The 20,045-nt window shown below is 51.9% G+C and overlaps 2 protein-coding genes across 6 annotated transcripts; one reads left to right on the forward strand and one right to left on the reverse strand.

The window, feature by feature from the left end:
- Positions 1-1,621: 1,621 nt before the first annotated feature.
- On the reverse strand, positions 1,622-13,528 carry KIAA1191 (KIAA1191 ortholog). Of its 5 annotated transcripts, none has more exons than XM_065555178.1 (8): positions 13,367-13,528; positions 12,484-12,564; positions 10,613-10,803; positions 8,852-8,978; positions 7,186-7,310; positions 4,913-5,019; positions 4,347-4,495; positions 1,622-3,578 (listed from the first exon to the last, which is right to left on the reverse strand). In XM_065555178.1, the coding sequence occupies exons 2-8, from the start codon at positions 12,509-12,511 to the stop codon at positions 3,370-3,372; spliced, it is 936 nt and encodes a 311-aa protein (XP_065411250.1). In that variant the 5' UTR covers positions 12,512-12,564; positions 13,367-13,528; the 3' UTR covers positions 1,622-3,369. The 5 variants fall into 5 exon arrangements, with proteins under 5 accessions (XP_065411250.1, XP_065411251.1, XP_065411252.1 ...); XM_065555179.1 differs by having other exon boundaries at positions 10,613-10,867; XM_065555180.1 differs by lacking the exon at positions 12,484-12,564.
- Positions 13,529-13,673: 145 nt separating this feature from the next.
- ARL10 (ADP ribosylation factor like GTPase 10) lies at positions 13,674-20,021 on the forward strand. Its single transcript, XM_008174285.4, has 4 exons — positions 13,674-14,945; positions 16,150-16,318; positions 16,752-16,927; positions 17,747-20,021. Exons 1-4 carry the CDS (start codon positions 14,793-14,795, stop codon positions 17,921-17,923), a joined length of 675 nt encoding a protein of 224 aa, XP_008172507.1. The 5' UTR covers positions 13,674-14,792; the 3' UTR covers positions 17,924-20,021.
- The last annotated feature ends 24 nt before the right edge of the window (positions 20,022-20,045 follow it).

The following is a 20,045-nucleotide window of genomic DNA, read 5'->3' on the forward strand; positions in this document are numbered from 1 at the left end:
GCACACTCCACAAGTCACACTTTAAGAGCCACATGTGGCTGGGGAGCTGCGGTTTGGTCATAGGGTTACCAGACAGCAAGTGTGAAAAATCAGGACAGGGGGTGTGTGTGTGGGGGGGGGGTAAATAGGATCCTATATAAGAAAAAGACCCAAAAATCAGGACTGTCCCTATAAAATTGGGACATCTGGTCACCCTATTTGGCCACCCCCACTCTAGATGTTAGTAAAGTAGCATCTCACTGAGTGGAAGCTTTTCCTATCAACCCTCTATCCCTAGGTCGTACAGCCAAGAGCAGCTTCCAATGTGTCCTGCCCACTAGAGGAAGCCTCCCTCAGGGTCACCTCTGCTTCAGAGCAGCTAGTCCTGGGCTGCAGTATTCAAAGATAGCTAGCTGTCTTGGATCCACACGTCCTGCCCTGACAATAGCGGCTGAGCATAGGATGCAAGTTTGTATTAGGCATCTGGAGTTTCAGACTAAAGCTTCAGGTAAAGCAAATTGGTGACAAACTAAACTAGTTACAATAGACTTCCTCTAGAGATGAGCTAACCTAGAAAGTGATGCTAAGACTGGAAAATTCTCTCTTTCTTCCCCCACCTCCTTTCACAGTGGCTTTATTCCTTGCAGTCAAGGCATCAGGAAGCACACCTTGCTCTGAAGTGGCAGAGGCAGACCCAGGAACTAGGGGGAGACGGGACAGTTTAGAGTTTCAGAACGATCCGTGTGCCCCTCTCACACTCATATGGCCCCACTATCCTATCTGAACACCTCCCCCTCTAAGGGATTTACCCTCATAACACCCCTGCAATGCAGTGTACAAACCCCACACGGGGACAGAAGGGGTTAAAGGACTATACTGGGCCCAGCTAGCCTCGCCCCTCCAACCCTGCTCAACTGGAGACAGAGTTGAAAAGGGGCCCACCTGCCCAGCACCCAGCTCTGAGGGGGCAGGAATGCAGACCTACCCTGCAGGCTCCTGCCAAAGGGGATGGATTGTATGTTGAACCCAGCTGGGGCTCACTGTTTTGGGTCCTTTTTCCTTATTGGGACCAAAAGCACAGAGAGCAGTGCTGGGAAGCAACCCAGGAAGGGTAACACAGAAGGTCCATATTTCTCCCCCCCGGATCCCTTAGGGCCCAGACGAAGCACCACTATCTTCCTTTCAAGAAGGGATAGTACAAAGCAATAGACATTGTAATGCAAAAATAAATAAATGATGCTACTGTGACCAGACTTGTGCCTACGTGTCACAGATTAGACACAGGCCTTGGCTACACTTGCGGAGTCACAGCGCTGCCGCGGCAGCACTGTGAAGCGCGAGTGTAGTCACGCCACCAGCGCTGCAAGAGAGCTCCACCTCTCCGAGGGAATAGCTCGCAGCACTGCGAGCGAGCGTGCAGTGCTGCAGGCGCTGATCACACTGGCGCTTTACAGCGCTGCACTCAGGGGGTGTTTTTTCACACCCCTGAGCGCAGCGAGTGCAGCACTGTGAATTGCCAGCGTAGCCAAGGCCACAGAAGAGTTCACTAGTTACTCAGCAAGGAGCCCTGTGCAGATCAGGTTTGCTCCTCTTTCCTTCAGGCACTTTACCTGCTGTGCTGCTGCAAAAACCACCACATATCTCCATTCACAAGGGCTTTTATTCTCTTGTAAAGGTTAGGCACATTAAAAAAATACGACATGAGCACAAACAGCACAAATAAATTAATGGAAGTCAAAGAAGTCTGATTACCACTGATCATACACACTTCCAATCCATAATGACAAATGATTACTAGGGTAGGAGTCCTTGGTGCTATCAATGCAACACCTATGTGACTGGTGTTGCCATTAGTGATGAAGTTTGAAATGAAGCTGTGCTACAAGCCATGCTTCCTCGAGGGGGACATGAGCTAAGCACTGCAGTGCGGCAGGACGGGTCTTTCCTTGGAGCTCCAAGGAAAGACATTTCAGTATAACAGGCTTTTAACACTGGCTACAACAAGATTGGGCCTTACATGCCATCTGACTGCTACAGTGATGACTACGGAAAGGGTAAAGTTCAGGCCAATACCTGTCAAGGAATCTAAAGAAATCTGGAGTGACCAGTTTGCCACAGGGCAGGTATGGAGATTTCACACTAAGCCTCCTTCCACTGCTTGGGGAATTAGAGGCTACTTAAAAGCTTCTTCCCCACTTCTGTGGAGGAAGAGACGTGAAGGTACGTGTTGCATGTTTCCCATGAATGTGTATAAATCTAGGCTAAGAAAAATATTAAGTCTTACCAGAGCACAGGAGGAATGTTTAAGATTAAATTCTCCCTTAGTCCCCCTCAATGCCTGCAAGCATAAATCTGATGTTGAGAAATAAAGATCCTACCGAAAAAGGATTGTCCACGTCCCTTTCTCTAACTGTTACATCCCCTCCACATACACAACTAGAGCTCTGAGACACAGTGCCACATCAACTGTCGTTCCATTTGTGCTCCCCACTGAAAGCAGCAGAATGGTGTTACCATGCAAAGATCTGAGAAGAGAATGAAGGGTTTAGTTCAAGCCACACTAGCTCTGGTCATTTCCTCCTCTGGGCCCTCTGGAAAATGAAGCCCTTTGACAGCAGAAGTAAAGGTTTCCCCCCTGCCACCAAGCACCAGTACAGAACCGCACAGCAGAATTTAACACTAAGGGCTGATCTTTAGAATGGTCACTGTTCATGGACCAATTACCCTTTTAACAAAGAAACCCACAAAGAAAAACACTAGATGTGGAACTACTATAAACCGACATTGCAGAGCAGGGGAGCCACATGGTTATGTAAGGGAATCTTGATAGAGAACTTCAGTGAATGCTCCAGTTCTTGACAGGCTTGGCTGGAGGCTTTTGGTCTCTAGCACAAGACCACCAGCTGCTGGTGTTGTCTATATCCTAGAGAGAAGCATGTTGTCCTTCTGGCAACTTGTCCAGGGCCCTGAGCTGAGGAGAAGTAGAAGCCTAGAACAGCTGGGCAGGACAGCCCACTCAGCACAGCGAGATGCTCAGGAAGAGGTCTCCCAACAAGGTGTGATTTTCAGGTTTTAGAGCAGCACACATCTCCCAGTGGACTCTCTTGCTGTACAGAGAAATAGGACTGCAGCCGATACAGGTCGGTTTATATGGACTTGGTGCTATTACAGAAACTTTCTAAAAAAGCAGGAGATTCAGGCTGCACTACAGAAGTAGTGACGGTTGTTTTCCAGATCTTGTTTCTGTCTCCTCGGTGCTCTGACATGGAAGAAAGACAGACTTTCCTAGGTAACTGTGCAGGAGAGTGGGATGGGGAAGCATACCCGAAACCACCCTTTAATCCATTATGAAGACACCAAGAGCATCCTTCCTTGGAGGCAACGATATTCCTAGAATCCCGTGGGAGTGAGCACATTCATATCCCGGGGTTTGAGGTTATGGGACCGTGCCGACTGTTTCTTCCCCTCCATAACAGGAATGTCCATCTTGGGTGGTTTGAAGGTAGCTGGGTCCTCTGCCATCCTGGTGGCCTGGGCACGGATCAGCTCCATTGGGGATGGCTTCTGGGCACCCTTATAGGACTGGACGGTAAAGGCCCCTGAGGGAAGAAGTTGTTACAGCAGATAAGAAACAGGAAAGTCAAATATTGAACAGTTCATTCAGGTTTTACAGAACATTCACACATCAAGGTCCGCAACATCAGGAAGTGGCTCTTAAAACTGAGGGTTAAGGTCTTGCCTTGATGTATGTAAGGCACACACAGAAGCATCATTGCACATTGTTTTCCCTCCCAGCTCCCCTGGAGTGTAGCTAGTGCCCTCCAGTGCATGTTCCTCAAAGATCCATGCAGAAGTGTCCCCTGGGACCGTCACACCCACAGATAGCGTCTTGCTGGTATGCAAAGGCAGAGATGGTATAATTTCATAACTAGCTGCGGACAGGTGTGGTGCCATATATTTGACAGTCTGCCTTCCACGCAGCTCTGCAGCCCTTAAGCACATCAGGGAGAGGCTGCAGGTTACTAAAGAGAACAGTGGCCACCTGCCATTTGGCTGTGTCCACTGGCACATGCACAAGATGCTCGAGTTTTAGACACTGAGAAAAGGCCTGGGCAGCACCAGATGCAGTTACAAATAAAGGCTGCGAGGCTGTCACATAACACAGCCGCGTTTGTATGGAAAGCTGTGTATGGCCACTTTGTGCTAGTTTTCACTGACTAGTTAGAGTTTAGGGGTAGTGACAGCATCACTGGTGCACAGTTCACATGGATGACTTGTAACCACTCTCTGAATTAAGTGTTTGCACTGTCATCTCCCGCTACCTATGGCAGCTTTTGAGAAGGGTTCTCCTCCTAGAGGGCACATACCTGGGTCATTAGTGGATTTCTGGACAGCTCTGGGTCCAAAAAGGCTCCATTTTTCAGAGGATATTCTGTCTCTATCCCCACCATCAGAATCCCTGGAGACCAAGTCTGAGCCAGTGATAGAACTGGAGGGTCCCTGACTAAACCAACCCCTGGAGGAAAAGAATCATTTGGAGTATGTAACAACTGGAAGGAGAAACGTGAGTTTAGTTTTTGGCACCATAGGACCACCAGAAGCATCCATTCCCAAAGCAAGCATGAATAGGCCTTTTGCTTTAAAGCCATTTCCCTACATCCATGGACATGTATGTGTCTGCCCACCCCCAGTAGAAAGAATTTGCACCCACAAGGAGTTCTAGAAGCTCTCATACTAATCTAGTCCATCTGAACATTCAGAACTGAATATTTCTACAGAGAATCCAGGGGAGGCTCTGAACTCCACCCCTTCAATAAGATATTTGAGTTCTCCAGTGCTGGGCAGGAAAGTTCTCTGTTGCAACTCTGACTTTAAGTGGCCTTAAGGAAACCAACTCCTGGGAGGCAAGGAACTGCCCTGTGTGGAATTGTACCTGTGTTTCTGTTTGGGAGAAGAGTGGGGGGTGGTGTTTGGAGTGGATTGAGTGGAAGATGTCTGTTTGTCTTCTTTGGCCATCTCTCCACTTTGCATCTTTAACTTCTGTTAGAAAGGGCAAGAGGAAAACAATCAATATAAACCTTTCAACAAGAGGGTTAAGAGTAAAGAATAGCCAGTTTCAGCATAAGCATGCCACTTCCCCTTTAATTGATGGACAAGTATACCAGGAGTTACAACTTGGTGTGTTACAAGGTCTGCATGCAAGAGTGCCTATTAGAGTGTATTCAACACAGTAAGAGCTCCCCATTTCAGACGGTCATAGTTTAGCTACCAGAGTATTTCTGGAATAAGGTCTTGAGTTATCTACTCCAGCCTAAAGGCAGCCAGTGGTAACAGTTCAAAGTCATACACGCTTTAGATTCACACTACCCTCTGTTAGTATCTTGACGGGCATTTACAAGGAAGAGGTAGTCTGAATCTGCAGTGAAGCTAGTTTATCCAGAGAACTATTAACATCGGTATCCTTGCAATATTCACTAATAGCACGGTCATGGCTAGGTGCCACAAGACCCACCGGCCTCACGCATTTAACTCATCTATCTAGTTACTACCTCTAAATGGGTTCTCATTGTTTAATATTTGTAAGCCATGTCAGCATTAGGGTTCTAAATGCTTTCCTGCCTATGCAAACAGGAAACATGTCAGTGACCCAGTATACACCAACCAGATTATTTCAAGTTCTTCCAGACAGCACAAAGCGATCGTGGAGGGCAGTCATGGTTTGAAGAGGGATTCAGGAATTTTCCCCCTCATCGGATTCTATGACATCTTGGATTTGCCGTGGCAGCAAACATCTTTATTTGTAAGCTGAGCAGGTTTTATATGGAAATGGAAAATGAGATCACAGGGGTGGTTTTTGGTTTTTTTGTTTTTTTGAAGAGTCACTTCTCAGAGAAAAGCTGCACTCACATCTATTGTATTCTTGACTTCTGGTGTAATGAAGTTTGATAGTTCAGTCTAACAGTCAGACACTGAAGCCAAGACTACAGGAGAGGAATAAATTCAGTGCTTTGTAAGAGAAGTAGAAATGCATTCAGACCAGAATGGCGACACAGTTATGTAAGCTTCATCTGCCAAGCTCTGCATCACTGAAGCAGAATATGACATTCCAAGTTAGTTCTCCTTCATAATTACTATCAATCACTACAGACCTCTATAATCCTACATTGGGGAGGGGAGTATTTTCTACTCTACTTGCCCATGATATCTGAAGAAAAATATTACAGGAGAAGTTCAAGATTACTAAAGTGAACTGCTGCAGGAAGGAGTTGTGTAGAAGTCTTACGAGTTCTGCAAATCATGCACTTCAGCTGATGAAAATGCTCATCTTTTGCACGTTTCAACATTAACAAGCATCTCAGTAATTTAAAAAGCCAATAATCTGTTCCCTTACAAAGTAGAGACTGCCTAGGGGAATGGAGCCTGCTGGCTTCTTTTCTGGAGGGGACAGGGAAACAAGTAACCGAGTAGTTAGAACAGCTATATGTTTGCAGAATGAGAGAGGCAGGTAGTGGAGCAGCCCTGAGTTACTGCTCCTTTAAGGGGAAGGGGAGCTGAAGACAGTTGGTCTCTTACATGCCCTGGAGAGCAACAGAAATGGAGGTAGCAGAGGAGTCTGCACAAAGACAGGAAGCAGAAATGAGTTATTTGGGAAGGCCAGAATTGGCAATCGTATTCACACCCTGAAGCTTTATTCATGTATTTTAAGAAGTATTAATATCCTTTTGAACACATGCTGTGCCAATGGCAGGACGGCATGTCCAGCCTCAGAGAGGTCCACTAGCCACAGAGATTCACAAATTTATCTTCAGGGTGGATTCCCCCCCACTGAAAAGAAGGATTCACAATTGATTGTGATTTGAGTGATACTGTAACAGACAGTCACATCTATTTACATGCTAAAGACTCACCTACTAGAATCTGAGAGTTAAATTTTGGGGAAGCCACAGATTGTCCCTAGTCATTGCAAAGCTAGTGAAATGCATGACTATGAAACAAAGCCGAGACAGGCTATTTAAATAGAAAAATCCGGCCATTGTTACCAATACAGAGTTGTACTGACAGCTACGAACAGTGAGAGTAAGCCCCAAAACAGTTCCATGAGCCCTTCCCGAACTCTCCGGGCTATTTGAGTCCCTCAGAGGCAGAGGTAAAGCAGAACACAAAACTACAAGAAAGCCAAAGCAGAGTAGGAGACAAATGTCTTACATGGAGTGCCTCAGCCACACGGTGGTACTTTGTCTCCTCAGCAGTGAGGCCCTTGTGGGGAGTGTATCCAGCATCTCTCAGCCCTGCCTGCTGTTCAAAGCGCTGAATGCTCTCCTGAGTCTGCTCTAGAATAGACAAGATGAGACATTCACACAAACCAGAGGAAAACACTGCTGCCTGCATGCAGTTCTGGGAAACGCAACAGCAGCACGAGAAATTGAGAAATGGGGTTTCCATTATCCAGAATTTAGCATTGTGATGAGTCAGCACAGAGATCAAATGCGACAAACAGATTAGAGGGATACAATTTCTAATTCAACAGATCAGACAGACATGTTAGTCATTGGGGTTCTTAGTAAACAGAACAACTCGGAACTCTGCAGTAAGACTGCTCCCAAAATCACAGGGCTGGTCACAAGCACATCTCAGCCAGAAGGGTGAAAGCGTGTTGCTCCTGAATTCGAATATTTCTAAAACTCCAGGTAGTTAAGATAACCACTTAGAATAATCCCAGTGCATCCAAACTCCAAATACACAAGTATTGCTGCCAGTTCTTTACTTCAGACTCAGGTTCTGAACAGCTAATGCAGCAGTCTCTCAGAAAAGTTTGTCAAAAATGTTAGTGTTTTTTGAAGGTTTGAATTCTTATTTATAACTACTGGTAAAGTCTTATGTGATGGAAAACCTGTGTTTTGAGACCTAGCTGGTTTCCTACAGAATGCTCGTCCATCATTAAAGCAGTACAGAAGCTACACTTCAGCTAGAACTAGGTTCCTCACTGCTGACTTTTTTGTACGACTTGCTTTTAGCAAGATGCTCAGGTCTGCCAGCCTTCTATAAAAGAGCTTCAAAGACAACTACAACATGCTCTGTGTGAGCTTCCAGAACACTCGGCTAAGACAAACCCAACAGAGCTAGAAGCACTGCTTGAACATTAAAGTTTGAGCTTTAGGTAGCCAGGGAGCAATAAAGTAAGATCCAGTGACAAAGTTACATCCTAGTGGTTAGCATCTACCCATAAGGAACAAGCAGATCTTGCTGCACTACAGACCCACTCATTCTAAAGCCTTATTGTTAACAGCACAAAGTTCTTGTAATGTTCAGGACAGCTACACTGCTGACAACGAACACATCAAGCCAATGAGTTATACTTAAGTACTCTATTAGCTTGATGGGTCAATCGTCCCCTTCGCTCTGGTCCAATTTAAAAATCGCACTTACTGGTTAAACAGAATGAGCTAATAAGCAAACAAGTGACAGCTGGCAGCACCTGCTCTCATGATCCTTGTAACGAAAATAAGACTATTTATAAAACACTGCAGCAGACATTAATTGTAAAAAACCAATTTCGCCACACCTCCATCACCAACCCAGTTCCAACATTAGAAAAAGTTTACAGAGTTTCAGATTTATTCATCCAGCACTTGATTTAGGGCAGCATTTCCTGTATTAATGCACCTGCAAAGCTTGTGAGGCCCCCTCAAGTGCACGAAAATTGTTTTATCCTACACAAATTCCATAGTTAGGTCTATATGGTTTTGAGGCTGGCTGAAGAATTAGGCCATGAAATCTGGTCACATGGACTGTAGCCTTGCACGTGATCTCAGCACATACCCCACTCCCATATCTATTAAACAGCCTATTACAAATCCATCAGAGTTCTTACTTGTAATGAGAGAATTCATGATGATATGAGTGGCCTTGGCCTTCACAACTGGGACCTTGTTCACACTTTCAGTGGACGATGAGGGGATTATGACAGGTGGATACATGCTAGTCTCCCCTTCCTCAACCTGTGCAGAGGAAGTGGGGTACAGTTTAAGACAAAGGGGAGAAAGTTACCTCTTGAGCATTACACCCCTTCCCTGAATTCTCATCACAACAGGGCTTTAACCAACACAACCAGTCAAGCAAAAACGTCAACTTGTGTTGTTTAAGAGTTAAGACCAATCATAACTGGCACTTCAATGTTCTTAAGGAAATGGACATTTTAGTGTCCTTCCATGATAGGACATTCCTGTTATCTATTGACAACAGGCATTCATTCTTACATGGATTTGGAAAGCACTGGGCTCACAGCCAGAAGGTTGTTAGTCTGAATGGTAAAGGTCACTGGGGAGGAAACCAGAACCAACGACTTCTCTTTCCACTCTGGGCCCAATCTGACCAAACCATGTGGCAGGTCTTTCTCCATGAAAGGAGATTCTTTGATAGACGGCACTAAAGTTGCTAGCCAGCATCCTGGTTAGAGAGATCAGACCCACATACAAGTCATGGAGCTCAAAGTTCAATATTATTACTCTAGGCCCTACTCCAATACTTCATACTGGTTTTAAGACATTCTAAACTTAATCAAGTGGCTTAAACCCAAAGTTTTGCCATTCTTAACTAGACTCTGGGGATTGTGTCTGCTGGATTCTAATGTGTTACTTTATAAAGTGAGAGCACCTTTGGAACTGACAAACTCCTCGTGCCGCTTGACCAGAGGGTACTACTCTTCCCAGCGCTGGGCACTGCTTCTTTACAGCATGCTCCAACCTAAGACTTATCTTCACAAGGAAGTTCCACTGGTAGAATAAAAACCAGTTTAAGCCGATTCAAAGGACTGCATGGACACGTATTTCAGTACAAGTGTGACTTGCTTCAGTGTAATTAAACCTGATCCTAATCGAGCTAGCTAACCAAATAAGCTGCTCTGATACCCAAAGAGCAGCCACATGCCTTTTGCACTGATTTAACTGTATCCGTTTAAATTCGCACCTTAACACCCACACAAGTTTCTCGTTTAGACAAGCTCTTGGAGAATGGTGACCATAGAATAAACAGACATTATGCATTTGCTTAAGTGGGCAGAATCACAGAGGACATACTCATACTCTTCAGAGGTTGCAGGTTGCCTTAAAAACATGTAAGCTATTGGAGTTATGCCTGTGTTTCTTTCTGATGAAAGAAAGCCTGAAAAAGTTATTTCCCTACCAGCACCCAAAGAAAAGGAGTGGGGGGGCAGGAATGTCAGCTCTGGCTTTGCTGGAAGTTTCAGAAGATATGTATTGAGTTTAAGGGGGAGGCTTGTTGAAGTTGACATTTTAGAGAAAGGAGGTCTGTGTTAGTCCTTAGTGTTAAGTCAGTGTTGGCCAAAATTCTGCATAGCACTCTGACTAAAGGTCCCTCCTTCTCAATTGGTTAGCTTTCACTCTTGTGATATTTATCTACCCCTCCAGTCAGACTCAAGCTGCACAAGAACTACATTTCTAATATCAATCAGGAAATTGTCCTTGATCAACACACTCCCAGTTTTGATCCACCTCTGCAGGTCAAATTAAAGTAGTAGTCTCTTGCTTAATCCAGAAAAATTCCTGGTTTTTCATCCAATTAGAATCCAGCAGATACCTCCCTGCCATCTCCTCACCCATTCTAGAGTGCCTACCTTTGAAAGCTCCTGGTACTTGCGCTCTGGGATGACCGGTTGTTTCCACAGGACATTGGAGCACATATCTGAAGGAGGAGGAGTCATCGGTGCTGTATCCTCCAGGGCATCATCATAACTGAATGCCCGACGATGCATTCCAATAGGCAGGGACATCTTTCCTAGAAGCCCTCCAGAGCCATGCTCAATAGCTAAGAACAAAGATGGCAGCTTTCACAGTGGGATGCATCTTGGACACATCAAACTGGATTATCTCTGTACTGGTTAAGAACACCGATTCTTTAAAATCTATTAAGACCCCTTCGTAAGAAACACTAGTCAGAATTATGCAGCCTTTGCAAAATTCTAGGAGCGGTTTTGTTTTACTAGATTCACTCCAACTATCAGCTTAGATGGGACACTTTAATCAAAGTAAGTTACCATAACTACTGCTTCACATCTGTCAGTCACAGTTAACAGCAGTACTTCAAGCAACATCACTCTAAGTAGCAATCTGTTAAGCAGTTGCATATATTGTGGATTAAAACGCAAAGTTCACCAATGACTAAAGAAAATCTGTGTGGTAAGACTGCCATTGAACAGGAGCACTGAGTCCGATTTGGGAGAAAAAGCAGCGCAATTTTCTAAACAATGCAGGAGTTGAGAGATTAAAGACTGACAACTTTGTATATGGCTAAACCAGTAATAGTTCTAACGTGGTCCTACAGTTAGGAGCTTATTTGTGCAATCCAACAGCACTGTTGAAATTCAGAATTTGAATTTATTTACATGTTTTGGAAGGTTGTTCTACCAAAAAAGAGTTTGCAAGTAGCATGCATTCTTACAAGACCCAGTTATGTGATCAGGTAAATTAGTGCCAAACAATCAAGCAGCTTTTTCAGACCCTCAGGTGAAGAGAAAACATGCAACACTTTGTCAGGTCTCAACAAATCTACTCACAAGTTTTCCCTAATTAAACAGGGTGCGGGGGAGGAACATTAACATCAGTCTCTGGATGGCTTTAAGGGATAGGGCCCCTAGCAGGGTCTATGGAAAGCACTGAATACAAGTTCTAGCAGCTGTGGGGTGAGAAGGAGGCTGCACCAGACCTAGATACCCCAGCGTGGAGAGCACACAAGGCACATACTAGGGAGGGCATCACTCCTGAACACCTCCCCACTCCATCTTTCATACCCTCTTCTGCATAGCAGGAGCCTGACAAATTCTCTAGACTTTGCAAATTAACTGTCCAGTCATATTAACAGCAGCCAACTCTGACAAAAGCAGTCATGTGACTGTCTATTAGTAGTAAAAAGAACAGGAGTACTTGTGGCACCTTAGAGACTAACAAATTTAGTCTCTAAGGTGCCACAAGTACTCCTGTTCTTTTTGCGGATACAGACTAACACGGCTGCTACTCTGAAATCTATCAGTAGTGTCATGGCTGAGGCAGTCACTAACTAGAATAGTTTAAATCAGTGGTTCTCAACCCACAGCTGCAGCCCAAACGACATCCTCAGGGCCACACAGGTAGTACAGACATTGTGTGGCTGTGGCCCACATAACACAGAGAGTTGCATATGCAGCCCACACTAGTAAATAGGTTGAGAACCACTGTTTTAGACCCCAAGGTCTTCAGGATACAGTCTTTCAAATGTGTTTGTAGGCCCTGATACAATATAAATAATTCACTGGCAGGAGCACAGATACAGTGGCACTATTTAAAAGCTGACACACTAGCATCAAATAAAAACAACAAGGAGTCTGGTGGCACCTTAAAGACTGGCTATACACCTGATCCAGACTAGAGGCCTAAATAAAACCAGGTCTTCTCACAATTAACAATCACATAGGTGATTGGACTAAAATTTACTGGAAAGAATTAGTTTTACCAGGAATATCTGGTTGTCTTGAAGCCATGACTGTAATCCAGATGTTTCTCTATATGGAAATCCAGAACTGATTCCCGTTACCTGATAAAATAATAGAGAATGTTTTTATCTGCAAAAGACACTAAGACTACAGTAAATAGGAGCCAAGAGAAGCTTAGGAAACACTAACTCGAAGGACAGGTCAACACTGTATTTGTAGACCACGGGGTGACAAAGGATCTGGTCTAGAATATTCCACTCAGGAAGCAACCCTGAAGCGAGACGCGTGACCAGCACCGTGCTTACAGCCAGCTGTCCACACTTCAAGCCGAGAGGAGCCGCACACAAGGAGAAGAAGCCAGGACAGCCACCTTACCGCAGCCGCGCCCAGGGAAGCGAAGCGGGCAGGGCGACCCCAAAAGGCACCTGCCCCGCTGAGGCTGAAGCTAGGGACCCGCCCGAGGAAGAGCCCAGAGCCTCTGCGGGGCACAGCTCAGCAGCGAGGCCGCCTTGGCTAGCTACAGCCAGAGCAGCTCGCCCACCGCTCCCCGGCCCGCCCCGCAGCCCACGCGTGACCGGCCGCGGCCCACGGCCCCCGGGTCTGCGCGTGGCCAGGCCCGTCCTCGGGCACCTGAGCGCAGCACTGCCCCCCCCAGCCCGGACCCCCCCCGGGCCTGTCCCCCCCGGGCACCGCCTGCCCAGCCCGGACCCCCCCCCGGGCCTGTCCCGCCCAGCTCCCGGCCTCCGGGCCGCCTCCCGGCCTGCCCCAGCGCCCCCCCGGGCCACTCCCGGTACCGGGCCTCTCCCCTCCCAGCGACGCCTGCCCAGCCCGGAACGCCCCCCCCCGGGCCTGTCACGCCCCCGCCCCCACAGCTCCCGGCCCGGGCCTCCCCCGCCCCCGTACCTGGGCTCTCTCGCCCGGCGCTACCAGGCCGGCCGGGGCCGCGGGCCGGACGGCGGCAGGAGGCGAAGGCCGCCCGCGGCGGGGCGTGGGGCAGGGCGGCTCGCAGGCTCCATGGCGCGGGCCCGGCCGAGTCTCCCCCTCAGCCCCCGCTGAGCGACCGCGATGGGGTGGGGGAGGGGCTGGGCGGAGTATATGTAGGGCTACGGTCCCGCGAGACTTCGGTGTCGCAGAGTGGAAGATGGCGGCGGCGGGCCGCCGCGAGGCAGGCTGGGGATTGTAGTTCTCGGCCCGGTGGGGCCCGCGGCCCGGAGCGCTCAGCGGGAGCAGACTCCCCTCGCTCCCAGGCTCGGGGCCCGCAGAACTAGCCCCGCAGCCCCTTAACGGTCACGCGGGGGGCTCGGTCCAGGGACTCTGGGGGGCTGCAGCCTGGCTACGCTTCCCCAGGGTTCCCCGGGAACGTGTTTAGGGGCTGCCAGCCTCCGAGCGCGGGGGCGGGAGAGCCGTCGGGTCTCCCCCCAGGCCCCGCTGTCTGGGCACGCGGGAGCAGCCCACGCGTGACACAGCACTGGCCAGACCTGGGCTCCATCTCGCCCACCACCCTGGCGCCGACAGCGGCCAGCAAACGCTGCCGAAGAAGCGGCCGCAGCGCGGGCAGGAAGCAGCGATGCTCCGGTCCCGGGAAGGGACGTTCCGGTCCGAGCCGGTCCGCGCGTGGCTGGCTCGCAGGCGGTGCGAGGGGCAGAGCGAACGCGGCTGTCCGGGCTGCCGGGATCCCCGCGGGTCCCATCCGAAGTGCCCGGACCCTGCTCCACTGGCCGCCCTCCCCGCTGCGGGACTGGAGCGGGTGTCCCACAGTACGCCAGCCAGGTGCGGCAGCAGCGGCCACGGGCCGAGACGGGTGGGCCCCTACGTGGCATGAGCAGGGCAAAGTGCACCGAAGGGGGAGCTGAGAAACACGGCCCGAGTAGTAGTGCCCCACCCACAGCCGCCGCCAGCACGCGTGGGGGCTTTGGAGGGTTCTTGCAGAACCCCTGCTAAGTCCCGTGTTTAGCCCACACGGGCAGCCAAGGTTCGTGGGCGGCCCTGACCCTCCCTTTGTAGCCGCGGCACCTCAAAGCACAGCGAGCATCTCCCGCGTGGGCAAGCCCCGCGCGCTCACATCCACTTGCGGCCGGCCGGCGGCCCAGCCCACGGGAGCCACCCCGCCTGGCCTGTGAACAGCAACAGGAAGAGGAACCACCTCGCTCGCCGCCACTCGCCCGCCTGCCTGCCTGCCTCCCTCCTCCCCACGCGCGACGGGAGCAGAGCGGCGCGGCCCCTTTAAGAGCCTGGCTGGCGGCCCGGCCCAGCCACGTGCAGCGGGGGGTCAGGCGCCCCGGCCGGCGGGGGCTCGAGCCCTGCGGGCGGCAGGCTCCGCCGGGCTCCCATGGCTCCTCCCGGCGCCTTCGGACACCTGAGCCTGGCGCTGGGCGCCGCCGTGGCCGCCCTGGGCTCGCTCCTCTTCATCGCCTGGAGAACCTACTTCCCCGGCGGCGGCCGCTGGGGGGCGCGCTGGGAGCCGCCGCTGGCCGCGGGACAGGTAAAGCGGGGGGGGGGGGGTGTCTCTGGGACCCGGGCCCGGGCCGCGCACGTGACTGGAGGACCCCCCCCCCCAATTTCCCTGCCAGCAGCAGCGGCAGGGCGCCAGCTCTCTGCTCCGGGACAGGGGCTCCGCGGGTGCAAAGCCGTGCGCCCCATTGCCAGGGCTGGGGGCACCTCCCTTCTTGCCCAGCTGTGGCTGGGATCGGTCAGTGGCTGCGCCCCCCAAACCCGCTTCTTTGCAGCACTGGGTGAGGGGGCCCCCGCACCCAGCCCTGTCTGCATCCCACAGAGCCCACACTAGGCGTTTTAGCGCTGGGGCAAGCAAGCATATTTCTGCCCCTGCCGGTCGTTTCCCTCATTTTTCCTCCCAGAGGTGACGGGGGTGTCATGTGCCCCCCCCCGATTTTTTGTATTGCACCCCCAACCCGGACAGGCTGGGTGGCCAGCTAAGGTGAGTCAGGGAGTGGATGTGGTGACCTCCCTCGAGCCCCACCCTGCCAGGCTTTACACATCACCTGTTTCCACCCGGTTTTCCCGCCCTGTCTCTGGCTTGCACCCTGGGTGCCCGCCCTGCTTCCCCCCACGCTGGCATTTTGGTCCTGGCATTCAAAGGGTTAACTGCAGAGCAGCCTGGGATACCTACTCCGCTGGCGAGCTGTGGCTGCTTCCTGGATGTGGCTATGTCCTGGCATCAGCTCCCTCCCCCCCCCCCGCCTGCCCCACTGCAGAAACTCCCCTCCGCCCCTCCAGTTACAGAAATGGCATAGAGCCCCCAGGTTGTGCCAGGCCAGGGCGAGCCCATAGGGCACATACTGGGGCAGGGAGAGGAGGGCACCTGAGCTGGAGACTGCAGGTTGAAGTTGTGGGGTAAACCCCCTCGCTATCCACCTCGTCAGTGAGGGACCTTTACTAGACCCCTGCTTAGCCACCCCCTGCCATAACCCGTGGACCCCAGGGGTTACAGTGTGCAGGGCTCCAAGCTGCCAGTGGGTGGCACCGGGCCCTGCACGGGGCGGGGGGGCTGATGTTGGATTGTGGTTCTTGCAGGGGACATGGGGCACCATGGGGCCACTTCCTTTGCTTGTGCTTGGCCCAGGCCTGGGCAGCACCTCTTTCAGTTACCTGGGAGAACGCCGCCCTTCCCTTTCCAGGGCCCTGCATCAGCCGCTCCTCCTAATTCCAGTCCCTTGCTCTCCTGGCAGCTGGATTTCTCCATGCGGCAGGTCCTGGTGCTGGGCCTGGAGGGAGCTGGGAAGAGCAGCGTTCTCCACTACATCTCCAGCGAGGCAGCCAAGGACCGCACAGCTCCCACCCAGGGCTTCAACTCAGTCCAAGTGTATGCAGACGGTTTCCAGATCGACCTGCTGGAACGTAAGTCTGGCCCTGGGCTCCTTTGGCGGGGTGGGGGTGACCTCTTGCCAGAGCAAGGAGCTTTTAAACATGTCCACAGGGCTGGCCCACCTGGAGAATCCCAGCACTTGGAGCCACCTGCCCGGGAATGACCTTCAACTCCCTGTTTGTCTCGGTCACCAGCTGCTAGAGCACCTGCGTAGGTCAGGGCCTCTCAGTCTGGCTAGAGATGCCTAGGCCCCTGCGCACTGCTTCTCCCCCACGGCAGGAGGGAGTTTTGTCTCCTTCCTGATGCCACCAGGAAACACGTTTAACAAAGCACCCCCCCACCCCGTTTCCCATGTCTTCTCCCCGGTTTAAGCCTGGGGTGCAGGGCCCCCGAAATGCTCCCCTGACCCCTCCACCCCCCATTCCTGGGCTGGCCGCGTAGCTGACGTCTGGCTCTTTGTCTCAGTTGGCGGCAGCCAGAACCTGCGGTTTTACTGGAACCAGTACCTGAGTCAGGCCCACGTGCTGGTGTTCGTAGTGGACGCTGCAGACAGGCCGCGCCTCCCCGCAGCGCGACAGGAGCTGCAGTGGCTGCTGGCTGAGGACCCTCGCTTGCCCTTGGTCGTCCTGGCCAATAAACAGGTCAGACTCGCAGCATCTCGTCCCGCTGGGAACTGGTACGGCTCTGGCTGGCCCGGGACAAGGCAGTTGTAGCAAAGGATTTTCAGACCCCTGAGGCAGGGCTGCTTGGGCCCAAAAGGGGACAGGTGAAGTCCAAGAACTAAGGACCCTCACAAACCTCCCCACCGCTGCTCAGACGGCGCTCCAGTACTGCGGTATAAGAACCACCGTAGACTAGAAAGTGAAAGGCATCGTTCTTTGGCCTCGCCTTTGCTAATGTGTGTGTACACACAATACATCTAGAAAAGCCTCAACAACCCCTTCTCCTGCACATACTTCTGCCCCCGGGAGAGGAGGAGAGAAGCCCAGGACAGAGGAAATCCCAGTGCTCAGCGTGGTATAAGAACCTGTAGAGAACAGAATTTAGTTCAAGCAGAGAACTCAGACCTCCAGCTTTCTAGCTGGCACCAGTTTGTTGTTCTTCCCCTGGAAACCACAATTTATATAAATGACCTCAATGCAACAGGGGGGCTGAGGCTCACCTAATCTGCAGTCCTCTGGCCCAAGCAGCACCCTGAGCGTCACAGTCCGGCTCGCCCTACGCTGCAGGGATCCCTTCTAGTTCTTGGGTTCTGAAGCTAGGCCCAAGTGCAAACCCATCGCTTTCTGGGGCCACCTTTCCCACTACGAACGGGCGTCAGCCCCGGCAGCTCCATCCATGCAAGGCCCTGCCTAGCCCGAGCCAGGGTGCCTGCTGCGTAACCCTGTCGGAAGGGGCGCTGCATGGGTTAAAGAGGTGGGTGACACCATTCAAACCCAGCTGGTCCTGGTTTCTCCTAGGACAAGAGCGATGCCCTGAGCGCGGCTGAGCTGCACCGGGAGCTGGCCCTGCACACGCTGAACGAACAGAGGGAGTGCTTCCTGCTGCCTACGAGTGCCACGCACGCCGCGCTAGCCACTGCCACCAGCATCCGGCACGTGAAGAGTCTGCTGGTGGAACTGCTCTCCCAGCTCTGACGTGCTCTTCACACCCTAGGGACAGGCAGGTTGGACTGACCCTGCTGCTGCTCGTGTTTGCCTGGACTGGAGACTGCTGGCTCTGCACTGACGGGCCAGAGCCGCTCTACTCCCATGCACTCCTTTGGGGCCTATGCAAGCTGCCCGCAGCTGGCCGGCCCAGTCATGGATCTGTGGCGAGAGGGGAGAAAAGCCTTTGTCCCCTGGCAGCTCAAGGGCAGAGTCTCCCATCTCTAGATGGGGCACGGTGATGTTTACACACAATATCCCAAACCCCGCGCAGCAGGGGCGGATGGGCACCATTCAGCCTGGTGCACGCGGCACAAAAGGGGCCCCGCAGTGCCACAGCCCGTAAAGGCCCTGCTGTTTTGCAGCCCAGTTAGACGGTTGTGCCCCAGGTAAATGACATTTAAATTGACAACTCTAAATGAAGGATGTGCAGGCAGGCCTGGTGGGTGCTTCCTGGCCCAGGGAGGGCGGGCCATGGGGCAGAGGAGGGGCCGTAGGAGCTTCTGCAACGAGGCTCTTCTCTGGCAGGCAGCAATTGTCTTTCCATGGTGTGAAGGGAGCAGAATCCCCCCTGCGGCCAGGGCTGCTGCAGGGGGCAGGTGCCTGACAGACAGAGCCACTGGTGCCAGTCCAGCCTCCAAGCAAAAGGCTGCAGTTGGTGCAGTTACTTCCCTGCACTCACACACGCACCCCCGCCGTGAGGAAAGGCAGTCGCGGCACCTACCGGCCTGGAGCAAAGCTCCACTGGGAGAGTAAATCACCCCCAGATCAGTGGCTGAAACAGGGTGGGGCAGGGGTTGAGGGGAAGGGGTTGAGGGCCAGCAGATCGAGGGATATGATCGTTCCCCTTTATTCGACATTGGTGAGGCCTCATCTGGAATACTGTGTCCAGTTTTGGGCCCCACACTACAAGAAGGATGTGGAAAAATTGGAAAGAGTCCAGGGGAGGGCAACAAAAATTATTAGGGGTCTGGAGCACATGATTTATGAGGAGAGGCTGAGGGAACTGGGATTGTTTAGTCTCCAGAAGAGAAGAATGAGGGGGGATTTGATAGCAGCCTTCAACTACCTGAAGGGGGGTTCCAAAGAGGATGGAGCTTGGCTGTTCTCAGTGGTGGCAGATGACAGAACAAGGAGCAATGGTCTCAAGTTGCAGTGGGGGAGGTCCAGGTTGGATATCAGGAAAAACTATTTCACTAGGAGGGTGGTGAAGCACTGGAATGTGTTACCTAGAGAGGTGGTGGAGTCTCCTACCTTGGAGGTTTTTAAGGCCCGGCTTGACAAAGCCCTGGCTGGGATGATTTAGCTGGGAATTGGTCCTGCTTTGAGCAGGGGGTTGGACTAGATGACCTCTTGAGGTCCCTTCCAACACTGATATTCTATGATTCTAAGGGGGAGGTGCCTTGCTGGGAGACAAGGGAGGGGCAGGCACCTGCTGTTACACAGGAGGGGTGCGTCTGCCCGTTCCTGTCTCCAGTTGCGTAAGGGCCAGGTGCTTCCCTGGCTTGTAATCCCAGCCTGCGTGTGGAAGAGCCAGGGGTAGGGTGGTCGGCCTGCCCCACGCTCCACAGCAGATGGGTGTAGAAGGGGAGAGAGGCGGTTTCTGGAGCTGGTTGGATGCTCCTTGGGGAGTGACTCTTCCCCAAGCTGAGCGGTACCCCGATTCCTTCCCCTCGCCCTGCGTTAAGAGGCAGGACGGGGGCGGAGGAGCCACTGGTGCAGCGCTACTTTACTGCATTCAGGCCGTTTGCTGCTGCCAGCCCCGGGGCTGGAACTGCAGAAGGGCACAGGCAGAGGGATCTGGTGCGGGGCGGAGTGAGCAGAGCCCGGGGTCAGTAGCCCCGAGGCGGCGAGGGGCTGACACCCTCCTTGCTGTACCACTGAAGAGCCCCTGGAGGGACAGGGGTTCTCTCGGGCCAGTGACAGTCAGCCTGAGACACAGGAGCAGCGAGTGGCTCTTTGCAGCACCTGACGTCAGGATTAACCAATCAGGATGCTTTTACTAGATTAACCACTTGCAGCTGATAAAATACTTGGTCAGTCGTTTTGCTGTGAGAATAACCTATAAAAACGAAATCTCTCCCTGTCAGACTGTTTAAATACGACGAGTACG

Source organism: Chrysemys picta, chromosome 8, assembly GCF_011386835.1.
Source record: "Chrysemys picta bellii isolate R12L10 chromosome 8, ASM1138683v2, whole genome shotgun sequence".
NCBI classification, from domain to species: domain Eukaryota; kingdom Metazoa; phylum Chordata; order Testudines; family Emydidae; genus Chrysemys; species Chrysemys picta.

Excerpts from the sequence above, each read along its gene's own strand:
- KIAA1191 (XM_065555178.1), bottom strand. The coding sequence starts at position 12,511 with ATGGCTTCAAGACAACCAGATATTCCTG. Across the intron at positions 10,804-12,483 it reads AAGACAACCAGATATTCCTG|CTATTGAGCATGGCTCTGGA; the intron begins GTAAAACTAATT and ends CTTTGTTCTTAG. Across the intron at positions 7,311-8,851 it reads CATGAATTCTCTCATTACAA|AGCAGACTCAGGAGAGCATT; the intron begins GTAAGAACTCTG and ends TGTCTATTCTAG.
- ARL10 (XM_008174285.4), top strand. The coding sequence starts at position 14,793 with ATGGCTCCTCCCGGCGCCTTCGGACACCTGAGCCTGGCGCTGGGCGCC. Across the intron at positions 14,946-16,149 it reads CGCCGCTGGCCGCGGGACAG|CTGGATTTCTCCATGCGGCA; the intron begins GTAAAGCGGGGG and ends CTCTCCTGGCAG. Across the intron at positions 16,319-16,751 it reads CCAGATCGACCTGCTGGAAC|TTGGCGGCAGCCAGAACCTG; the intron begins GTAAGTCTGGCC and ends TCTTTGTCTCAG.